The sequence below is a fragment of the Chelonia mydas genome, chromosome 17 (assembly GCF_015237465.2).
Source record: "Chelonia mydas isolate rCheMyd1 chromosome 17, rCheMyd1.pri.v2, whole genome shotgun sequence".
NCBI lineage: Eukaryota > Metazoa > Chordata > Testudines > Cheloniidae > Chelonia > Chelonia mydas.
Genome location: NC_051257.2, coordinates 8066979 through 8083997, shown reverse-complemented (window position 1 = coordinate 8083997; position 17019 = coordinate 8066979). Strand labels below are relative to the sequence as shown.

General features: G+C 47.3%; 1 protein-coding gene across 5 annotated transcripts in view; it reads left to right on the top strand.

Annotated features, from left to right (window-relative positions):
- Positions 1 to 17019, top strand: part of HNF1B (HNF1 homeobox B) — a 63384-nt gene that overhangs the window by 20486 nt on the left and 25879 nt on the right. For 4 of the 5 annotated variants that reach the window (XM_043531241.1, XM_037880772.2, XM_037880771.2 and 1 more), the window contains 2 exons: positions 1219 to 1483; positions 3026 to 3264. In XM_043531241.1, coding sequence (XP_043387176.1) covers positions 1219 to 1483; positions 3026 to 3264 — 504 coding nt within the window. The remainder of the gene's footprint in view (positions 1 to 1218; positions 1484 to 3025; positions 3265 to 17019) is intronic. The other variant, XM_037880773.2, reaches the window with a different exon arrangement.

The following is a 17019-nucleotide window of genomic DNA, read 5'->3' as shown; positions in this document are numbered from 1 at the left end:
TTGAGAGGTTGGCTATTTATTTATTTATTTTTTGTGCAACTGAGCCCCTCTGAAACATTACTGAACAGATTCACAGCACCCTGCTGAGAGAAGAAACTGAGGCACAGATAAGGGGAGTGACTAGGACCCCAATTGCCAGCCTTCCTTGAATGTGTCCTAACCACAAGCCATTCCCTATCTCCCCCTTCCCACCAGGGTAATAATCTGTAAGGTGCACTGATGGCTCTATATAAAACATTGAAATTAGGGGTTACGTTTAGTGCTCAGCTACATTTGTGTCAATCCAGAGCAAACCCACTGAAGCCGGTAGCTATTCTGGATTGGCACTGGTGCTGCTGAGTGCAGGATGGGGTGTGGAGACTGGAACTCTGGGGAAGCCCGTTTGAAGGGTAACGTAAACCAGTCTAAAAAGCATCAAAGATGCAAACAGCTCACCCAAGAGAGGGTCCATTAAAAGGTGTGAGGGGTTGCCCTAAAGGGCCAGCCTTGGTCTTAGTAAACGGTTTTGTGCAAGGGCTGTTCACAAGTCTGTATTTCATGTTTTTCATTGCTAGGGAGTGGGTGGGTTTGGGAAAGGCAGGGAGAAGTGGGTTCCCTCTCTGATCCTGCTGGTATCCAGATTGCTGCCTGCAAGTAAATTGCCTATTGTTTCAAACTGCAGTCCTGCTAAGGCTCTTTAGCAGAAGAGATCAATGGCACAGACTGAACTGATTAGCCAGCCCCAGTCTCACACATCCAAGGATAACTTTATTGACCTTTCAGTTGATGGCAGTGGGGTATGTTTGGCTGGTGTGTACTGTACTGGGTCTCAAAATAGTTCATGTGACTTTGCTAACAAACAAAGCAAAGAAATTGGCGTCAGTGCAGCAATCACTGGGTGATAGTCTCTGGCCCATTTTATGCAGGAGGCCGGACTAGATGGTTCCTCCTGATCTTAAAATCTACTGTTATTTTTATTTATTATTTATTTGTATTGTGGTGGTGGCCAAGAGCCCCATCCACTGACCAGGGCCCCCTGGTGGTAGGTGCTGTACAAACAAAAAGATAGTCCCTGCCTGAAAGAGCTTAACATTTCAGTATAAAACAGACAGCAAGTGGATACAGGGAGGCAGATGGGGGAGCACAAGGAAACAATGTGATGATATGAATATGAATGCAGGTTATTTTCTGAGTGGCAGTGGCTACAGGCCAGATCAAATCTGCTCCTTTCTCTTTCAGAATTCAACCAGACAGTCCAGGGTTCTGGAAATATGACAGACAAAAGCAGTCAGGATCAGCTGCTGTTTCTCTTTCCAGAGTTCAATCAGCAGAACCAGGGCACGGGCCAGCTCGAGGACACCTGCTCTGAAACCCCCAGCAAGAAGATGCGACGGAATCGATTCAAATGGGGGCCTGCCTCGCAGCAAATCTTGTACCAAGCCTACGACCGGCAAAAGAACCCTAGCAAGGAGGAAAGGGAAGCCTTAGTGGAGGAATGTAACAGGTAAAATGGCACTGAGTTGGCTCAAGAGAATATTACTCTCCCCCCAGCTCCATTGTCTCTCAATTAGCTGGAAAGCCTTTGTTTAAAAAAACAACCAAGCCAAGGAAGCCCCAAATCCCTATAGTCCTAGGCTTCTAGTTGGTGCTGTTGGAGAGAGGGAATCTGCTATACTTAATAGGAGCCTGGCTCCACGGATAAATGACAATGGGATCCTGGAAAATATGTTCCATCCCTTCCCTCCTGCACAATTCTTCAGTGAAGACGCCTGTCAGCATAGTTAATTCACCTCCACGAGAGGCGGTAGCTGTATGGACGGGAAAAGCCTTCCCAGCAACGTAGCGTTGTCTACACCAGGGGTTTGGTCGGTATAACTGAGTCAGTCAGGGTGGGAGGGGGTTTCACCCCCCGTGAGTGATGTCGTTATACTGAGGTACATTTCTAGTGCAGACCTGGCCTGAGCATAAATTCTTTCCTTCCTCAAAAGAAGATGCGATGGGCCTGAGTTCAAGGTTTGGCTCAGATATTCCCCAAGGCTTCTGTGCATGCGGGTGTATTTCTGTTGATTGAAGCTCTGATCCAGAAGAGCAGCCAAACATGTACATAACATTAACATGAGCAATGCCACTGCAATCAAGGGGACTATTCAAGTGTTTGCCATTGAACTAGGAGCTTACGGCCTCTGCTGGATCAGGGCCCTGTACAGGCCACAGAGTTTGGATCCGAATCCCAGCTCTTTCCAAGTTCAGTGGTATCCACACACAAGGTTTGGGTTTGTGCCCATCCCGAATGCCAAGTTTCGCCTTGTTGAGGGAGGGGTGGAAAAATCAGAACCATGCCCCCCACCAGCCCAACCCTTTGCCCATTTTTACACCCAGCACAAAATCAAACCGCTCCTTGGGGTTCTCAAATGCTGAGAATTACTTTTATTTTATTAACTTTTTTATATGCTGCTTTGGACTAATGGATCTTGGCCAGGATTGGAACTGCAGCTGCAAGGTGCAAGCAAGGGCAAGGAGAGGAAGGGTCAACCAGTCCCTTAGACTGGGATTTGGGTTACAGGGGTTCAATTCCCTGTTCTTCCCCCACGCAGAATTCCTGGGTGACCTTGGGCAGGTCACATCGTCTCTCTGTGCCTCAGTTCCCCATCTGTAAAATAGGGCAGTGCCGTAATCCCATTTCACCAGGGTTTAGTGAGGATAAATACCAAGAGGTGATGGACCAGATAAGTACCCTCCATGGACGGGTGATCTTATAAACACCTACATAAAATGCCTTGCGAAAGAGTGTGATCTAGCTGGTGTGCTGCTGTTTCACCGTGTGGCCTTGGGCAAGTCACCCTTCCCCATTCTGCCTCGGTTTCCCCACCTGTAAAATAGGGGTTTTGCTTCATCACCTACTGTGCAGAGATGTCACGGGGATGCACTCGCTATTGTCCGTATAGTGCTTTGAACCAGTAAAGGGCCATGGAAATGCGATGTATCATTATGGACTTCATAGCAGCAAGTGACCCATTCCAAAGTGTTCTCTTCATTCCCCACCTAGGGCGGAATGTCTCCAGCGAGGAGTGTCCCCCTCCAAAGCGCACGGGCTGGGATCCAACTTGGTGACGGAGGTTCGCGTCTACAACTGGTTCGCGAACCGACGGAAAGAGGAGGCTTTCCGCCAGAAGCTGGCCATGGATGCCTACAGCACGAGCCAGCCACACAGCATGAACCTCCTGCTGTCCCACAACTCGCCCCATCACACCCAGCCCAGCTCTTCGCCCCCCAGCAAAATGGCAGGTAAGTGAGAACCTAACTGTGTGCAAAGGGGAGTAGGAATCGGTTTTTCAAACTGCTTCTTGGCGTATGTGGGGAGGGAAGTGTGATCTTGTGGGAAGCAGGAATCTGGAGATCTAGCTCTTTTGTCTCTGTGAGCTGGAGTGATTTTAGTCTGTTTCCCTTGTCTGGAAAATAGGGCTAGATTCCCTAAGTAACAGGGTGGTGGTTATGTGGCTTGATGCAATATTGTCTGTGAAGAGGAAGGATGAGCTTGTTATGAAGGCACCAGACTGGGTCTCGGGAGGCATGGCTTCCATTCTTGGTTCTGTGACAGATTCTCTTTGTGACCTTGGGCAAGTCCCTTTGCCCCTCTGTGCATCAGTTCCCTGTTTGTACAATGCAGGGGTGTGGTACTTTGCTTTTCCAAACCTGGACCTGGGATAGAGTTTAAGGCTTTAATCTGTCTGGTCTATTTAAACTCCTTGAGACAGGGACTGTCTCTCTTAATATGTGTATTTAAAACACCTGATACAATGGGACTCTGATCTTAGCTGGCCCCTCTGGGTGCTACCGTAATACAAACGTGAAGGCGTTGGAGAAGAGCAGTAGATGATGATTACTGATGTTATGTATTGATTGCAAGTTGGATTTCAACAAGGTGGAGCCTCTTTTGATTTTTGCTGGTTTTATGACATTGATTCGATTCCTTACACTAGCCAGAACCAGAAAAGAAGTGTGTGGCTTTCATTGCTTTGGGCATTCACTGGGTGTGCAAGTGAGTTTACTGGGGGAAGAAAGGATGCGGCAGGAAAAGCAACTAAGAAGGATTTGATTGTAAGCTCTTTGGGGCAGGGCCCATCTTTTTGTTCTGTGTTTATACAGCGCCTAGCACCATGATGCTCCTAGGGTGCTACCACAATGCAAATAAATAGTAGTAATAATAAGAAGGGTGACAGATAAAGCAGCCATGTAGTTCCACTTTCAAAACACAGCCCTGTCCTCCACACTGGGGAGTGTAAGCAGATGCAACATTTATGGCGGGGTAGAACGTAGTCCCCAGGCAATAGCAAATTGGTGTAAGACACTCATTTTGCACACCCACTGAACATGAACTGGAGCAAGTTTACATGCTTTCTACCCCTTCGGCCCAATATGTAACTTGCATCCCATTTATTTCATGCCTGAATGTGACCCTAAGAATCATTCCTCTGACCTGTGATGTGAAATCAGTGGGGTTGCATGAGCGTAGTTGAGAGCAGAATTTGTCTCCCTGTTACGTGAAGTGTCCCCTGTAATTCTCCTTCAAACTGCTGCTAAGTCACTCTTTCTGAAATGAGCACTGTCCAAACTTCCGCTGCAGAACCCCATGCCATGCGAAACTCCCCTGCTTTCGGGCTTTACTTACAAATCCAAGACTTGACTCGCTGAAAGTATTGCTAAGATTCACAAACCCGCGTTGAGTGGAGCCTCCAGGTCTCCACTGAGCTTAGGAGCGAGTTACAATAGTGCATTGGAACTAGGTGAAACTTGGCCAATTTGACTTGAACTTTTTGCACTGAGATTTTGCATTTGCTTCAAGCCTATGCAGGAGGGTTGAGCTAATCCATGAGAGTCTAAACCCCCTGTCACTGCACATGTCTACAAACCCCCACGAGAGAACACTCAAGGATGGGATCTGAGTGGGGTTTGAAAGAGTGGATTGATCAGATACTCAGAAAACAGCAGGATAAGCCACTCAATGTCCGTTCAGCCACCTCAGCATAACAGATCATGAGATGGAGTTGCAATGTGCAGAGGCCCTGCTCTTTTCCCCCTGCATCCTGCCCTCCCCCAAACCCAGCAGTCATCTCCCAACCCCACCCAGTGAAGAGCCGTTGACTCCTTTCCCATGGCCAGCAGAGGGGTTGGCTGTGCTTTTTTGATACCCGGGCCACCGTGATTGCAGATCGAGGCTCTAGAAGACCTTCTCTGCCTCACTAGCATATCACTCCACCTCTGGGTATTGACGCTTCATCCCCAAAAGGGTGCCTGTCTCTGTCCTTGTCAGGAGGAGACGATGGTCTTGTGGTGAAGATCCCTGGGCTGGGAGTCTGGGAATCCTGGGTTCTTTCCCTTGGTCTCCCTTTGTGACCTTGGGCAAGTCAGTTCACTACTCTGTGCCCTGTTTTTCCTCAGCTGGCGTTCACAAACGCTTCTCCTCGCACGTGTCCTCATGACTTTACTGGCTGGAAGGCACAGGGAGCACATAGGAGGAAATGCAGAATATGGTGATGCAGATACTGTGGGTACAAACCGTGGTGTGTGTGGCTGCTGTGCTGTCAACCAGCCGCACCCCAGACGGAGGCGCATGGGAAGAGATTTTTAAGTCCAGATCTGCTCTCTTGGCAGGCTTGCCAACTTGCTGGCGCAGTTTGGCCCTTTGACAGCGGGGCACAGCACTGTGCTGGGCTGTGTTGGAATAATGCAGGGGACTGCCTATGGTGGCAGCTAGTTGGCATAGGCCCACCCCACTGCCTTTCAGAATAGCCCATCCTATGAAAGCTGCACCTGGAATTTAATGTGTGGAGCGCTTTGTTTCGCTCGAGAGGGCAGGGTGTTACCAGGTGCATGGCTGTTCAGCTCTTCCCTATAGGGTAGCCTCTGCTGAGCTTGCACAATCCGCTGGCATGCTGAAGACTTGGGTGAGGAGCTGTGGAAGGAAGGGATGGTTTGGCCTCCACTCTGGTGTCTGGGTGACAACTTACTTGCAAGGCACAGAATTGTCTTCCTCCTCCCCGCCCCAGCCAGAAAAAACAACAGTGTTTTATGGTCTTTTGATCTGAGCCAGGCTGGCTTGAGGAACTGGGAACTGAGAACTGATTCCACCATGAAAGATCAGTGTAGATGTCTGCATGTGCCCTTTTCCTCTGTCCCACACATCTCAGTTAAACTCACTGAGGAGACAGAACTTCTCTCTGTCCAGGTGATTTGTCTGGGATAGAGGTCTCTCTCCATTCTTTTCCCTTTCACAGTTGGATGCATTTCCATGTTCTTGTTCTTTAATTCATCTGAGATTTGCAACAACGGGGAAGGACCGAAAGCAAATGGACAGAAAATTCTAAATAGATTTAAACCAGAGACAGCATCACTGTGGAGCAGGGGACGGGAGGGAGAGAGGGGAATCAGAAAAGAACTAGGCTAGAAGAGAGCGGAGGCTAATCAGAGAAGTCCCTGACTTGAGTGAGTGGTGTGGGGCAAGAGGCATTGTTGGGAAAACAATCCCCATTGTCCTTGTACCTGTAATCTACACACCAAAGTCAGCAAGCTCAAGAGGCAAACAAAAGAGGGCAGCTTTCTGACAAGCGCTAGGGTCGCGTGGGGGTCAGTGAGGGGTCAGCGGCTCTCACTGTTGGGTCTTTCTGATGGTTCACTGAACAATACAGCATCCTCCTCTTTTGCTATAAAGAGACAATCAGAGCAATCCCTCCTACCTAAAATCCATGGGGCTGGGGATAAGAGCTGTCAGTGTCTTGGAAATCCCTCCTTAGGTACTGAGTGCTGTGTTATTTATTGTATAGCATCATAGATATACCTGTTGCTTTACAAAGACTAACAAAGACAATCCCTGCCAGGAGAGCTGCCAGTCTAAGGGAAGACAAGAGGAGGATGAGGGCAAAGAAGTGCTTACTTTGTGCCAGGCCTTGCCAGGGCTTGAGCCCCGGCACCTCTAGGCTTGGCAGTGCATAGCCCTGGCACCTCTGGGCTTGCCACATCAGTTATGAATGTAAAAATATCGCTTGAGCCCCAGCATTGAATTGCTTGAGCCCTGGCACCTCTTTCCGTACAAATTAAGCACTGGGGCAAAGAGAAAAGAACAATGCTTTCTGTCCAGGTTACTTGTTATACCCATTAGTGAGACATGGTCCCTGACCTTACGGAGCTTACAATCTAACTCGGATAACTTCACTTTGAATAAGAACTGTCTCTCTAGCTAGGGAATGAACAAATGGGGCATGTTTTCCCACACACCCACCCCCATCCACTGGAGCCCCATTGCTGACCTGCAGACAAAGCTAATTAACTCCTGGCGACAGGGGAAGGTAAGATTTGGCACGTGCTTGTAGTAGTGATAAGGGTGGCAGTCTTGGACGGTCTCACCCTTCCATGCTACTCAGAGCAGCATCATGTGGGATTTTCTGCTTTTCCTGAGCCCAGCCACAACCCCTCCAGATGAGTGGTTGCTCAGCTGGAGGGACTTCCATGGGCTTGGTGGGGAAAGAGGAGAAGCTGGATTCATGGCCTCCCTCCATCCACTGTATGGGTTTTTCTTTATTTTCTTTCCAGAACACACAGCCTTGTTTTCTATTCCTGTTGTCTGCATCACTGTTTGCAGGGACCCTAGGCCTGTTCTCTGCATCACTGTTTGCAGGGACCCTAGGCCTTGTGCTTGCATGAATTGATGCTGGTTAACTATGTGGAATGTCCACTTTCTGTGCTGAGCCGCCTGTGATGTGTTCCCAGGAGTCCACGGACATGGAAGTGGGTTACCCGTGGAACTTTAACCAATGCTACCAATTAACGTGTTGTTATCAGGTCAGTCGCTTCAGTCAGACAGCAGGTGATCACTTTGGGCATCAGTATTAACATGAGTGAGCGACTGGTTTTAATGCCACATTTGCGCTGGACTTGAGAGAGTCAGCAAGGGAACAAAAAGTCAGAGAGGGCTGGGGGAAGACAGAAGGCAAATATCACAGAGGGGCTAAGGTGGGATGTTTGGACTAGGAAACATTATTATGTACAGGCTCAGAATCACAGGGCCTGTTTGGGCCCCTCCCTGTTAAATGCTCAATAACGCAGCTCCCTGATGTATCTCTTTGGTACGTATCACTTAACGATCTGCCCTCATTCAGAGCAGGCACCTAGGGTAATGAACAAGCGGATATTTTTTTCTGTGGAGTCCATCCAAGATCTCAGTGTGGTTTTCAGACATCGGAGAATTTAGTCCCATGATCCCCCTTGGAAACATGTCTTTTTCTTGCCTGCATTACGGTGAGAGGTAAATAATTATTTTACGGTATATATTTCTCACTTTACATTTACCATTGCACCCCCACCTGGAGCTCTGGCTGCATTACAAGCATCAAATAGTAACACACACGAATTAGGACATTGAGATCCTCCCAAAGACTCTGCAACCACACAAGCAACCAAGGCCTACTCTTATTTACACGAGTGTAAATCCAGGGTGACTCCACCGAAGCAAAAGGAGTCCATTTGGATTTATGCTGGTTTAGCACAGCGTGGCCTGTGGGATATATTTCAGAACATAAATGTAAGGCACTTCTGAATGGGTGCTGAAGGTATTATGGTAATGTGATTATAAAAGCAGGCTTATGTGGGGGGAGTCTATTTGCCATCAGTAAGGAAAGCTTTAGGATTGCTACTCATCCAGCGGCCATGCATCCATTCCACATACAGCAAGTACATGATGACCAAAATGTGACCCTAACCCTGGAATGTCCCCCACAATAGGGGTGGCAGGGAAGAAGTTTGCCCTTCTGTCATAGGCTGATTGCTTACAAGGTGCCCTACAAGCACATTGTCAGCAAAATCAGCTGTTTTCAGTGTTCTCCTCCTGGCTTTACAATAATACACCAGCATGCAGCCCTGCGTTGTCATGGCATTGTCCCCCTGATGCATGCTTAATTGACAATTAAGCTGGGGCTTTGAACAAGCTTTGTTGCCTTTGATGTGTCCTCATCCTTCCACTGCGTATTGGGTCGCTCCATGACATCCTTTGTCTTCTTCTATTAGGGGGACTGCAATTGCTGTAACCATGTTCATTTATCTTGAGTCTGGAAGGCCGTTAAGCTTAGGCCTTTATTTTCCTAGCACTAGACTCAGCCAGCAGGAGCTGTCCCGGGATATAGGCCCCAGTGACAGCCTATTCTGAGGCTTCTTTTGAGCAGGCCAGGAGTGATGGCTGCCTCCCTGATCTAGTTACTCAATTGGAGAAAGGCCCCTTTGGAAAGGTCAGGAGGGGTTGGCTGTGGGAACTGATTGAATTTGCTGGAGACTGGTGCTCATATTGATTGGATTCCTCAAAGGAGGAGGAAATTGGCACAGGATATGAGTAAGGCTGGCCTTGGATCTCGGGCGCATGTGTGACTGGCAGCTTTCTGGCTATGCTGAAGGGCACTGCTGTCTGCAAAGGGCAAGCCGGTTTCTTCAGAGAGCAGGATTCTTGCCATATTTTCATACCTACTCCCAAGAACAGAGCAGCCTAGAAGCGCAGAGAGATCCAGTATATGATCTCGGGATGGGGATGGTGGGGTGCCTGGCATAGGGAGTAGGATTTTAACACTGGTTTTGGAGAGTGAGGAGGGGGTTGGAGCGGGGAAAGGGCCTTTGGTAATAAGGAAAATATTTTCTTCTATAGAGGGATCTTTGGGGTGTGAGAAGAGGGTCTATCGAAGCATCCAGATCCATGCTTCTGAGGCTTTCCCCTTGACTAGCGCTGGTAACTGATTGGGTGGGGGGCTTTTAAGGAGGGCACAGCACCGTCCAGACATGCTGGTGCTAGAGGCAGACCTGTGTGGATCTAGATTAGGGTTAGGTTTGAGGCTGAATTGAGGTCAGAGTTCCAGCTTGGATACAACAGTATAAAACCCTCCTGAGTTGCTTTCATGTGATTTTTTTTATTTATTAATTTTTTTTATTTTTTTTTGGCCCCGAATGGCAGAAATCTCTCAACTCCCTAATTTTAGGAGATTCTGCCGTCTTGGAACACTTCAGAATTGGATCCTGATGAGGGGTCCCTTTCCACTGTTGATCCAACATTGTCTGCATAATCCCAGGGTCAGGTTCAGATCCAGGGGCTCCAATCAAACAGGACCTTTCCCCTCCCGCCCCCTCCAGAAATGTGCAGGGTGCTCAGATTCAGGGCTCCAGTTCAGATCTCATTGCTAACTCCTACCCGTAGGTTGTAAGGAGCCCTCGGATTGCTGGTTAGTGACTTCTTCCCCAAGCATTTTTAATCAGGGCGGAGTAATGCCTGCAAGAAAGCAGCAAGATGCAATTGGCTGGCAGCTTCCCCTACCAGCTCCTTCACCGACCTCAACTCTGGTTGTCCATGCTGGGATTTGAACTGTCCTTGCACCATGTGTGCGGCTGTCTGGAGCAAATAAATGCCTTAACAGCTTAATGGCATGCCTGACTGCAGCAGCACCCACTTCCTATCCCCCCCTCCTCCCGCCTCCCTCTCCAAATGACTTCTATGGACTGGAAATAATGGGATTTGAATGTATGGGGCAGTGGCAAAATCGTTCCTATGTTTAACATCTTGGTTAAAAAGAGAGAATGTGTATTCTTCAATGAAGGGAGTGTGAGTACCATGGTTAGTGCCTAGAGGGCCTTTATTTAAAAACAAATCAAAATAAATACATATGTGAAATCCTCTGGGGGTATCCATTCATCTAATCCTTAACCCTAGTTTTTAATTATTCAGAGATGGATATTTTACAGCCTATTTAAGTGGCACAACTACTATCATAAGGGGAACTTGTGGCACCTTAGAGACTAACAAATTTATTTGAGCATAAGCTTTCGTGAGCTACAGCTCACTTCATCGGATGCATTCAGTGGAAGTGAATGCATCCGATGAAGTGAGCTGTAGCTCACGAAAGCTTATGCTCAGATAAATTTGTTAGTCTCTAAGGTGACACAAGTACTCCTTTTCTTTTTGCGGATACAGACTAACATGGCTGCTACTCTGAAACCTATCATAAGGGGCTTTTTCTAATTCCTGAACTTGTCCCTTCGTATAGCGCATTTATCAGTGTTCTCCATTATCTGTTTGATTTGAAGGTCAGGCTGTTTTATCTTGTGCCCTTCCCACAGACGCTGGGTTTATACCATTTTTATCTTCAGGAGTCCTGAAAACAATCAGAATATTGACGAGATTAACCAGCATAAAGCTCAAAGCATTCTGCTGTCAATTTCCACATGATAACCTAGTCAGACTCTAGGGTTTGCATACAAAGAAGCCAGGCAAGAGTTGGTTTTGTGGGTGTGTCTACTCACAAATGAGGCAACTGTGTGTCACTGGGTCCCTTTCAGGCTGGCACCTGGAAGCAGCCAGAATAGGCACATACAGTATGTCCTAAATACAGCCTGGGGCCTGTGCAGAGCTAGTTCATACAGTCAGGAACAGAGAATAGTCTGCGTGGGTGCAGTGCATGGAAGCCAACGTAGGGTCATGGAGCGAACACTCATAAACATTAGCCCCCCAGCATCTGTGCTACAGCCTGAAATACCACCTGAAACAGGAGCAAATATTGGTTCTTCGGGAGAACAGAGCCTCTGTTATCCAGCTCAATGTTAACTCTACAGTTGATCTCTTATCCCACTTGCAGTGAGAGTCATCAGATCACACAGAGCCAGTGATTAAACCAGAGTGTAGGGAGAGAGAGGCCCTGAAAATATCATGCTGTGCCTTGGACACAACTACTATCATAAGGGGAACTTGTGGCACCTTAGAGACTAACAGATTTATTTGAGCATAAGCTTTCGTGAGCTACAGCTGACAAGTTCCTGTTAACAGTGGGTCTGCTCCAAAGCTTCCTGACATCCATGGGAGTCTTTTTCATTGGCTGGCTTAGGATCAGGTTCTGTAAGACTGGCACTGCAATCTTACTGAAACCTCCTCTCCTGGACCCAGGGTCAGGACTGAGTGAACAAGTAAAGGGTGAGCAAATACCTATTCCTTGTCAGCTCTTCCTGCTTGAATCTCGTACACATAACTAATGTGGGCATGGTTTGGTGCCTGGTGAGCCAGTCATCTAGGCCAGGGAGGTGTATTTGCAGTTCAAGTCAGCCAGCTTAAGCAAGCTACAGAGAAAACCATCCGTCTCCAAACAGCAGGGAGTATTGTCAAGGCCAGATCATTAGGTGGTGTAACTAGACATATGCCATTAAAATCCAGTGCGGCTACGCTAGCTCAGGAGCTAGGTCCCTGTATCTTCTAATGTGTCAAACTGAGCTGCATCGCGATAAAAATATATTTGTAGCACACCCTTGAATTCCTTTTGATACAAGTGGGGATCACAGTATCTGGACGCAAAACGCGGTTCGTACTTGTTCTCTAAAGGCCTATCAGTACAAAGTTGGTTCTGATCACTTCAGTTTATACGAGTATCTTACAGGGTTGTTCTTTTTAGCCTAGGGTTACTTCCATTGGTTCCGATTCTAGATTTTAATGCTAGAGGTATACAACTGGCATTGCCCAGCAATTGCAATATTTTACTGTTCTGTTCATTGTCCTGTTAGGTCAGTACAGTGTGCTGTTAGAGCCTTTCTGGTTTTATTGGGGGTAATTAGAACTTTATGACACCAGCAGAATGGGAGGGTCTTGTCCCCATAAACAGGTTTATAATGGATATAAACTATGCACCCTATAACTTAGCGAAATTAACACTTTCAAGACAATTTGAGTGGCAGCCCAAAAAGCAAATAATGTTTCACTCAATTCACTTTTGAGCTGGAAATCTGAAAGGGAGGAAGGCTTTTTCCCCTTTTGCCCTCTAGCCCAAAATGCAACTGAAAGCAGGGCCACTGGCTAAGATACAACCATTTGAAAAGCAAACCAATCCTTTTCATTTAGCTGGTCCTGTTTCGGTAGCTACTTCACTATTTGAAATGTTCGTAAACTGTTTTGTCTGTGATGATCAAGGTAGCTCCACCACAGAAACAACACAGATCATATTAGTTTGTCCACTGAGGGCCGATCAAAATAGGATGTTAGGTTTGGGGTCCAGACACCGCTTGTAGTTCATGGGGTGTTTTTGTTATGAAGCCGGTGAAGCTTCAAACAAATGTGCCTTCTAGTGGTGTCAGCATTTGCATTGTCAGCCTTTGTTTTCAGGGAGTTATAAGCAGTCCATAAAAAATTCACCCACAACTGAAACTGGCCATATATTAATTCCCCAGCCCAAGAGACTAAAAAGAAATCAAGTACGCTACATTTTCAAGCAAATAATATCCATCTGGTTCCTAAATTGTAAGAGAACCAGCATTCCTGCTCCCCAAAACAATTAGGGGTTGCACTTACTCTTTTTGTGCTCTTTCCTCCAACTCCAAAATCCTATTTTGGGCGGGATACATTTTTCTGATCCCTATTCAGTAATTTTTTTCTCACCCCACATAACAGTGGGCTGCATATTAAAGAATCTTTCAAACAATCTCTGGCTATTACCAGTCACAAGCCCCACAGAAATTCATTCTGCACCACTACCAATAAATCCCCTCCCAGATACACACACACAGCAGAAACCCGGCTCAAATAAACAAATCTAGCACTGTATCCCAAAAGCCATAAACCTCAGGGTCAGATGGGACCACAAGAGGGAGTGAGTGCTGGGCTTGAGGGAGCCCTTCACAGACTAACCTGCAAGAGGATTCTGGTACCATGCAACTACTGTGATGGGGCATGGGGGGGTGTTGGAGGGAGACCGATCGCAGACCTTTTAAAGTGAGATGATAATGATCAAAATTAATCCAGCAGCTGGGTGGGGGCTTTGATCAAATGGTTCTATATTAGATAAGGTTTCCTATAGTGAAACCAAGGAAGAGCAATTAACCAGTATCTGAAAAACACGGTCTGACTGATTTAAGGAGGTACTCTCATAAAGCCAGTACCTATTCACTCTCTGCACTATTCGGACCAGAAGCCCAGCTCTCACTGATATTTATTCAGGCTTCCTCTCCCCTATTGCTGCACTGTATCTTGCAAGATCAGTACCATAATTCGTGATCCAACTCCCAGGCAAGCGGACGTACGTCAGTGGGGACTGAATGAGGCTCTTGGTGCAGATCTAACGTACGTGGCAGTGCTTGTGGCTGTGTCAGTACGCATGAGGGCTGGAGCCTCCATTCTATTTAAAATAGCGGCCTGTGTACCTGAGAGGTCACGCAGAAGGCGACTGTGTGGCATGTACTCTGCGTGGCACACTGGAGGGCTGCCTTCGGGCCTGGTGTACGTGAAATGTAACAAAGGGACTCAGGCCAGGAGAGCAGAGGTGGGCTACCTTTCTCTGCTCCTGGGCTTTCTTTAAAGGGAGTTGAGGTGGGCCACAGAGAGTGGGATTCCTGTGATGCCTGAGGAATTTACCTCTGTGGGTGTTATCCTGTTGCTATTTCAAGGCCCTGGCTCCAGGAAGGAGAGACAGGCTGGGGCTTCCTTGCTTCTGAGACACGAGCAGAATTTTACAGCTTGTAGGGCTAAATCATGGCCCTGAGCAAGTGAGCCGTATGCGAGGGACCTTACTGCCGCCTTAAGGGTGTTGTAGGGTTCTTATTGCTGCAGGCCTCCCTGTAGGGAACTGGCTTGGCTGGCAAGTCCACACAGGTACTGATCCAGAAGCTCTGCCCTTCAACCCCTAGCCCCTCTGATTGCCAGGATGGGAAGAAAGTCCACAGTGCACAGCTCCACGTTGAACATAAGATACAGACTCCCTCCTGCTAGCTCCATTGCACATCAGAATCACCCCAGCTCTGCTGCCTACAAGGTCTCCAATGCCTGCAAGAGGTTGGGAAGGGAAGCAAGATTTACCCCTTGTGCTGGAGGCAGATACTTTTATTTCTTCTTCACCTGGGACAGGAAAGCACAGGATCAACCAGAGAGTAATAATCATCTGATCATCACTGACAGTAATCCGTGTGATTATAGCTCTCTTCCTCTTACCAGTAAGAATAACTGCTCTCCTCTTGGGACCTGAAACGCACTGCTGGACCCATGTGGAATATTCACAAGCCAAGTGAAACTCACCATCTCAAGCCAAGTGAATCTCAAACCAAATGAAACTCACCATCTTCCATTGCAAACCCAGGTTCCACCCCCAAACTCCCCAAGGCCCATGAAGCTCCAGGGTTCTAAGTGACATGAGTGCTGAGTAAAATGAATCACCTAAGCAAAACGGAGACAGGAAAATTCCCCACCTCAGGGTTCAACTCAGTCCTAAGACCCGGGGTGTGGACTCCAGCATCCCCAAATCCTTGCCCCCACCTATGTCTCGTAAACAGCAACTGATGGCCGCCTTTACTTAAATCTTCAGCAGTGGAAAGCTTCTTGCCTATGCTGGGCTCCTCCTCGTAGGTCATTTAATTGGCTGTTTATCCTGAGTCAAACCTAGTGCTGGAGGAATTTGCCTCTTAAGCCACGGCCTTAGTCTAACAAAACCCTGTGGTTAAAGGCCATCAGGAGCTGAAGTTTTCATGGTTGGGCTGGAGCTGATGCTGGGCTAGTTGCCCTCGAAAACATGGAAAAGCCAATAAAACATTTCCCAGGCTCTACAAGTTGGTGGCCAAACAATAGCCAGGTCCAATAAACAGACTTTTATATTAGGGCGGTAGCGCTACAAAAAGCACAAGCCCATGGACAGTGCTTCTTATGCAGGTTCCTATCAGCGCAGGCTGCAGTGGGGTGATGGGCAGGGAAGACGGGGGAGAAATAAAATCTCTTTACACTGGAGCTACTTCAAGCTGTGGAACTATAAGGGGGGGATAGGGAACAATGGATCCAACTTCACAAAAGACGTCCGACCTTTCCGTAAACCATGAACTCTGACTACATTAGGAAGATCTCTGAGGGCCTTCTCTGTCCCAAGCCTTTGCAAGAGGAAAGCATTATGTTCTGGGGCAGAAAACAGCTGCTGTGTTTGCAAGATAGCTTATGATTTTTCTAGCTGATGGCAAAGATCACAGGATTTCCAAAAGATCACTGGCAATCAGCACCATACCAAACACAAGGACAGGTTAGAGAAATATACGCCGGGGATGGTCTAGGCCAGGGTTCTCAAACTGGGTGTTGTGATCCCTCAGGGGGTCACAAGATTATTACCTGGGGGGTTGTGAGCTGTCAGCCACCACCCCCAAGCCCCACTTCACCTCCATCATTTATAATAGTGTTAAATATAAAAAAAGGTGTTTTTAATTTATAAGGGGGTTCGCACTGAGAGGCTTGCTATGTAAAAGGGGTCACCAATACAAAAGTCTGAGAACCACTGGTCTAGGCATACTTAATCCTACTAGAGCATGAGGGATAGATTAGATGACCTATTAAGGTCCCTTCCAGCCTTATGTTTCTAGGATTCTAATGGATCATGTGTCCTTTGAACACCTGCAATGGGCTCAGTATAGGACAGTGGGCAGTCCCTGTTTCAAACCGTTTACAGGCTAGAAGGAGAATTTTTCAAAAAGGGGATTAGTGATTGTGGAGGTCTCCATTTTTGGGTGCCCAATCTGAGACACTTAAAGGCCTTGATTTTTCAGGACGTGCTGAGCACCCACGCTCTGAAAATCAGGCCCCTTTAAGGGATCTCAGACTCCATAGCCACTCAGAAAACATTTAATCCGGATGCACTGGGCAACCCTTGGGTGGGGATGACTGAGCATAGATTTGTGTTTCCTGTTTGTACAAACTATGTTACAAACTCGCTTCTTGCGGGGCATTGTGAAAACCCGTCAATAAGCATGTGAGGAGAAAAGAGTGAGCGGGTGAATGGGTGTGGGAGGCACCTTATGAGCATGGAGGCTGCCTGGGCAAAGCCTAAAATATGGCATCTTCTACTAGGCTTCTTATACGAACATAGCTAAGAACGGTGTGTTCTGCTCTAAAACTACTGAGTGCTTTTGGGTGCTAAAAGCCAATCAAGATATTTAGGGGACACTGTTAATAATAATAATAATTAATAAGTTAATAATCATCCCAGCATTTTTCATTGTTTTACAGACATTACATAT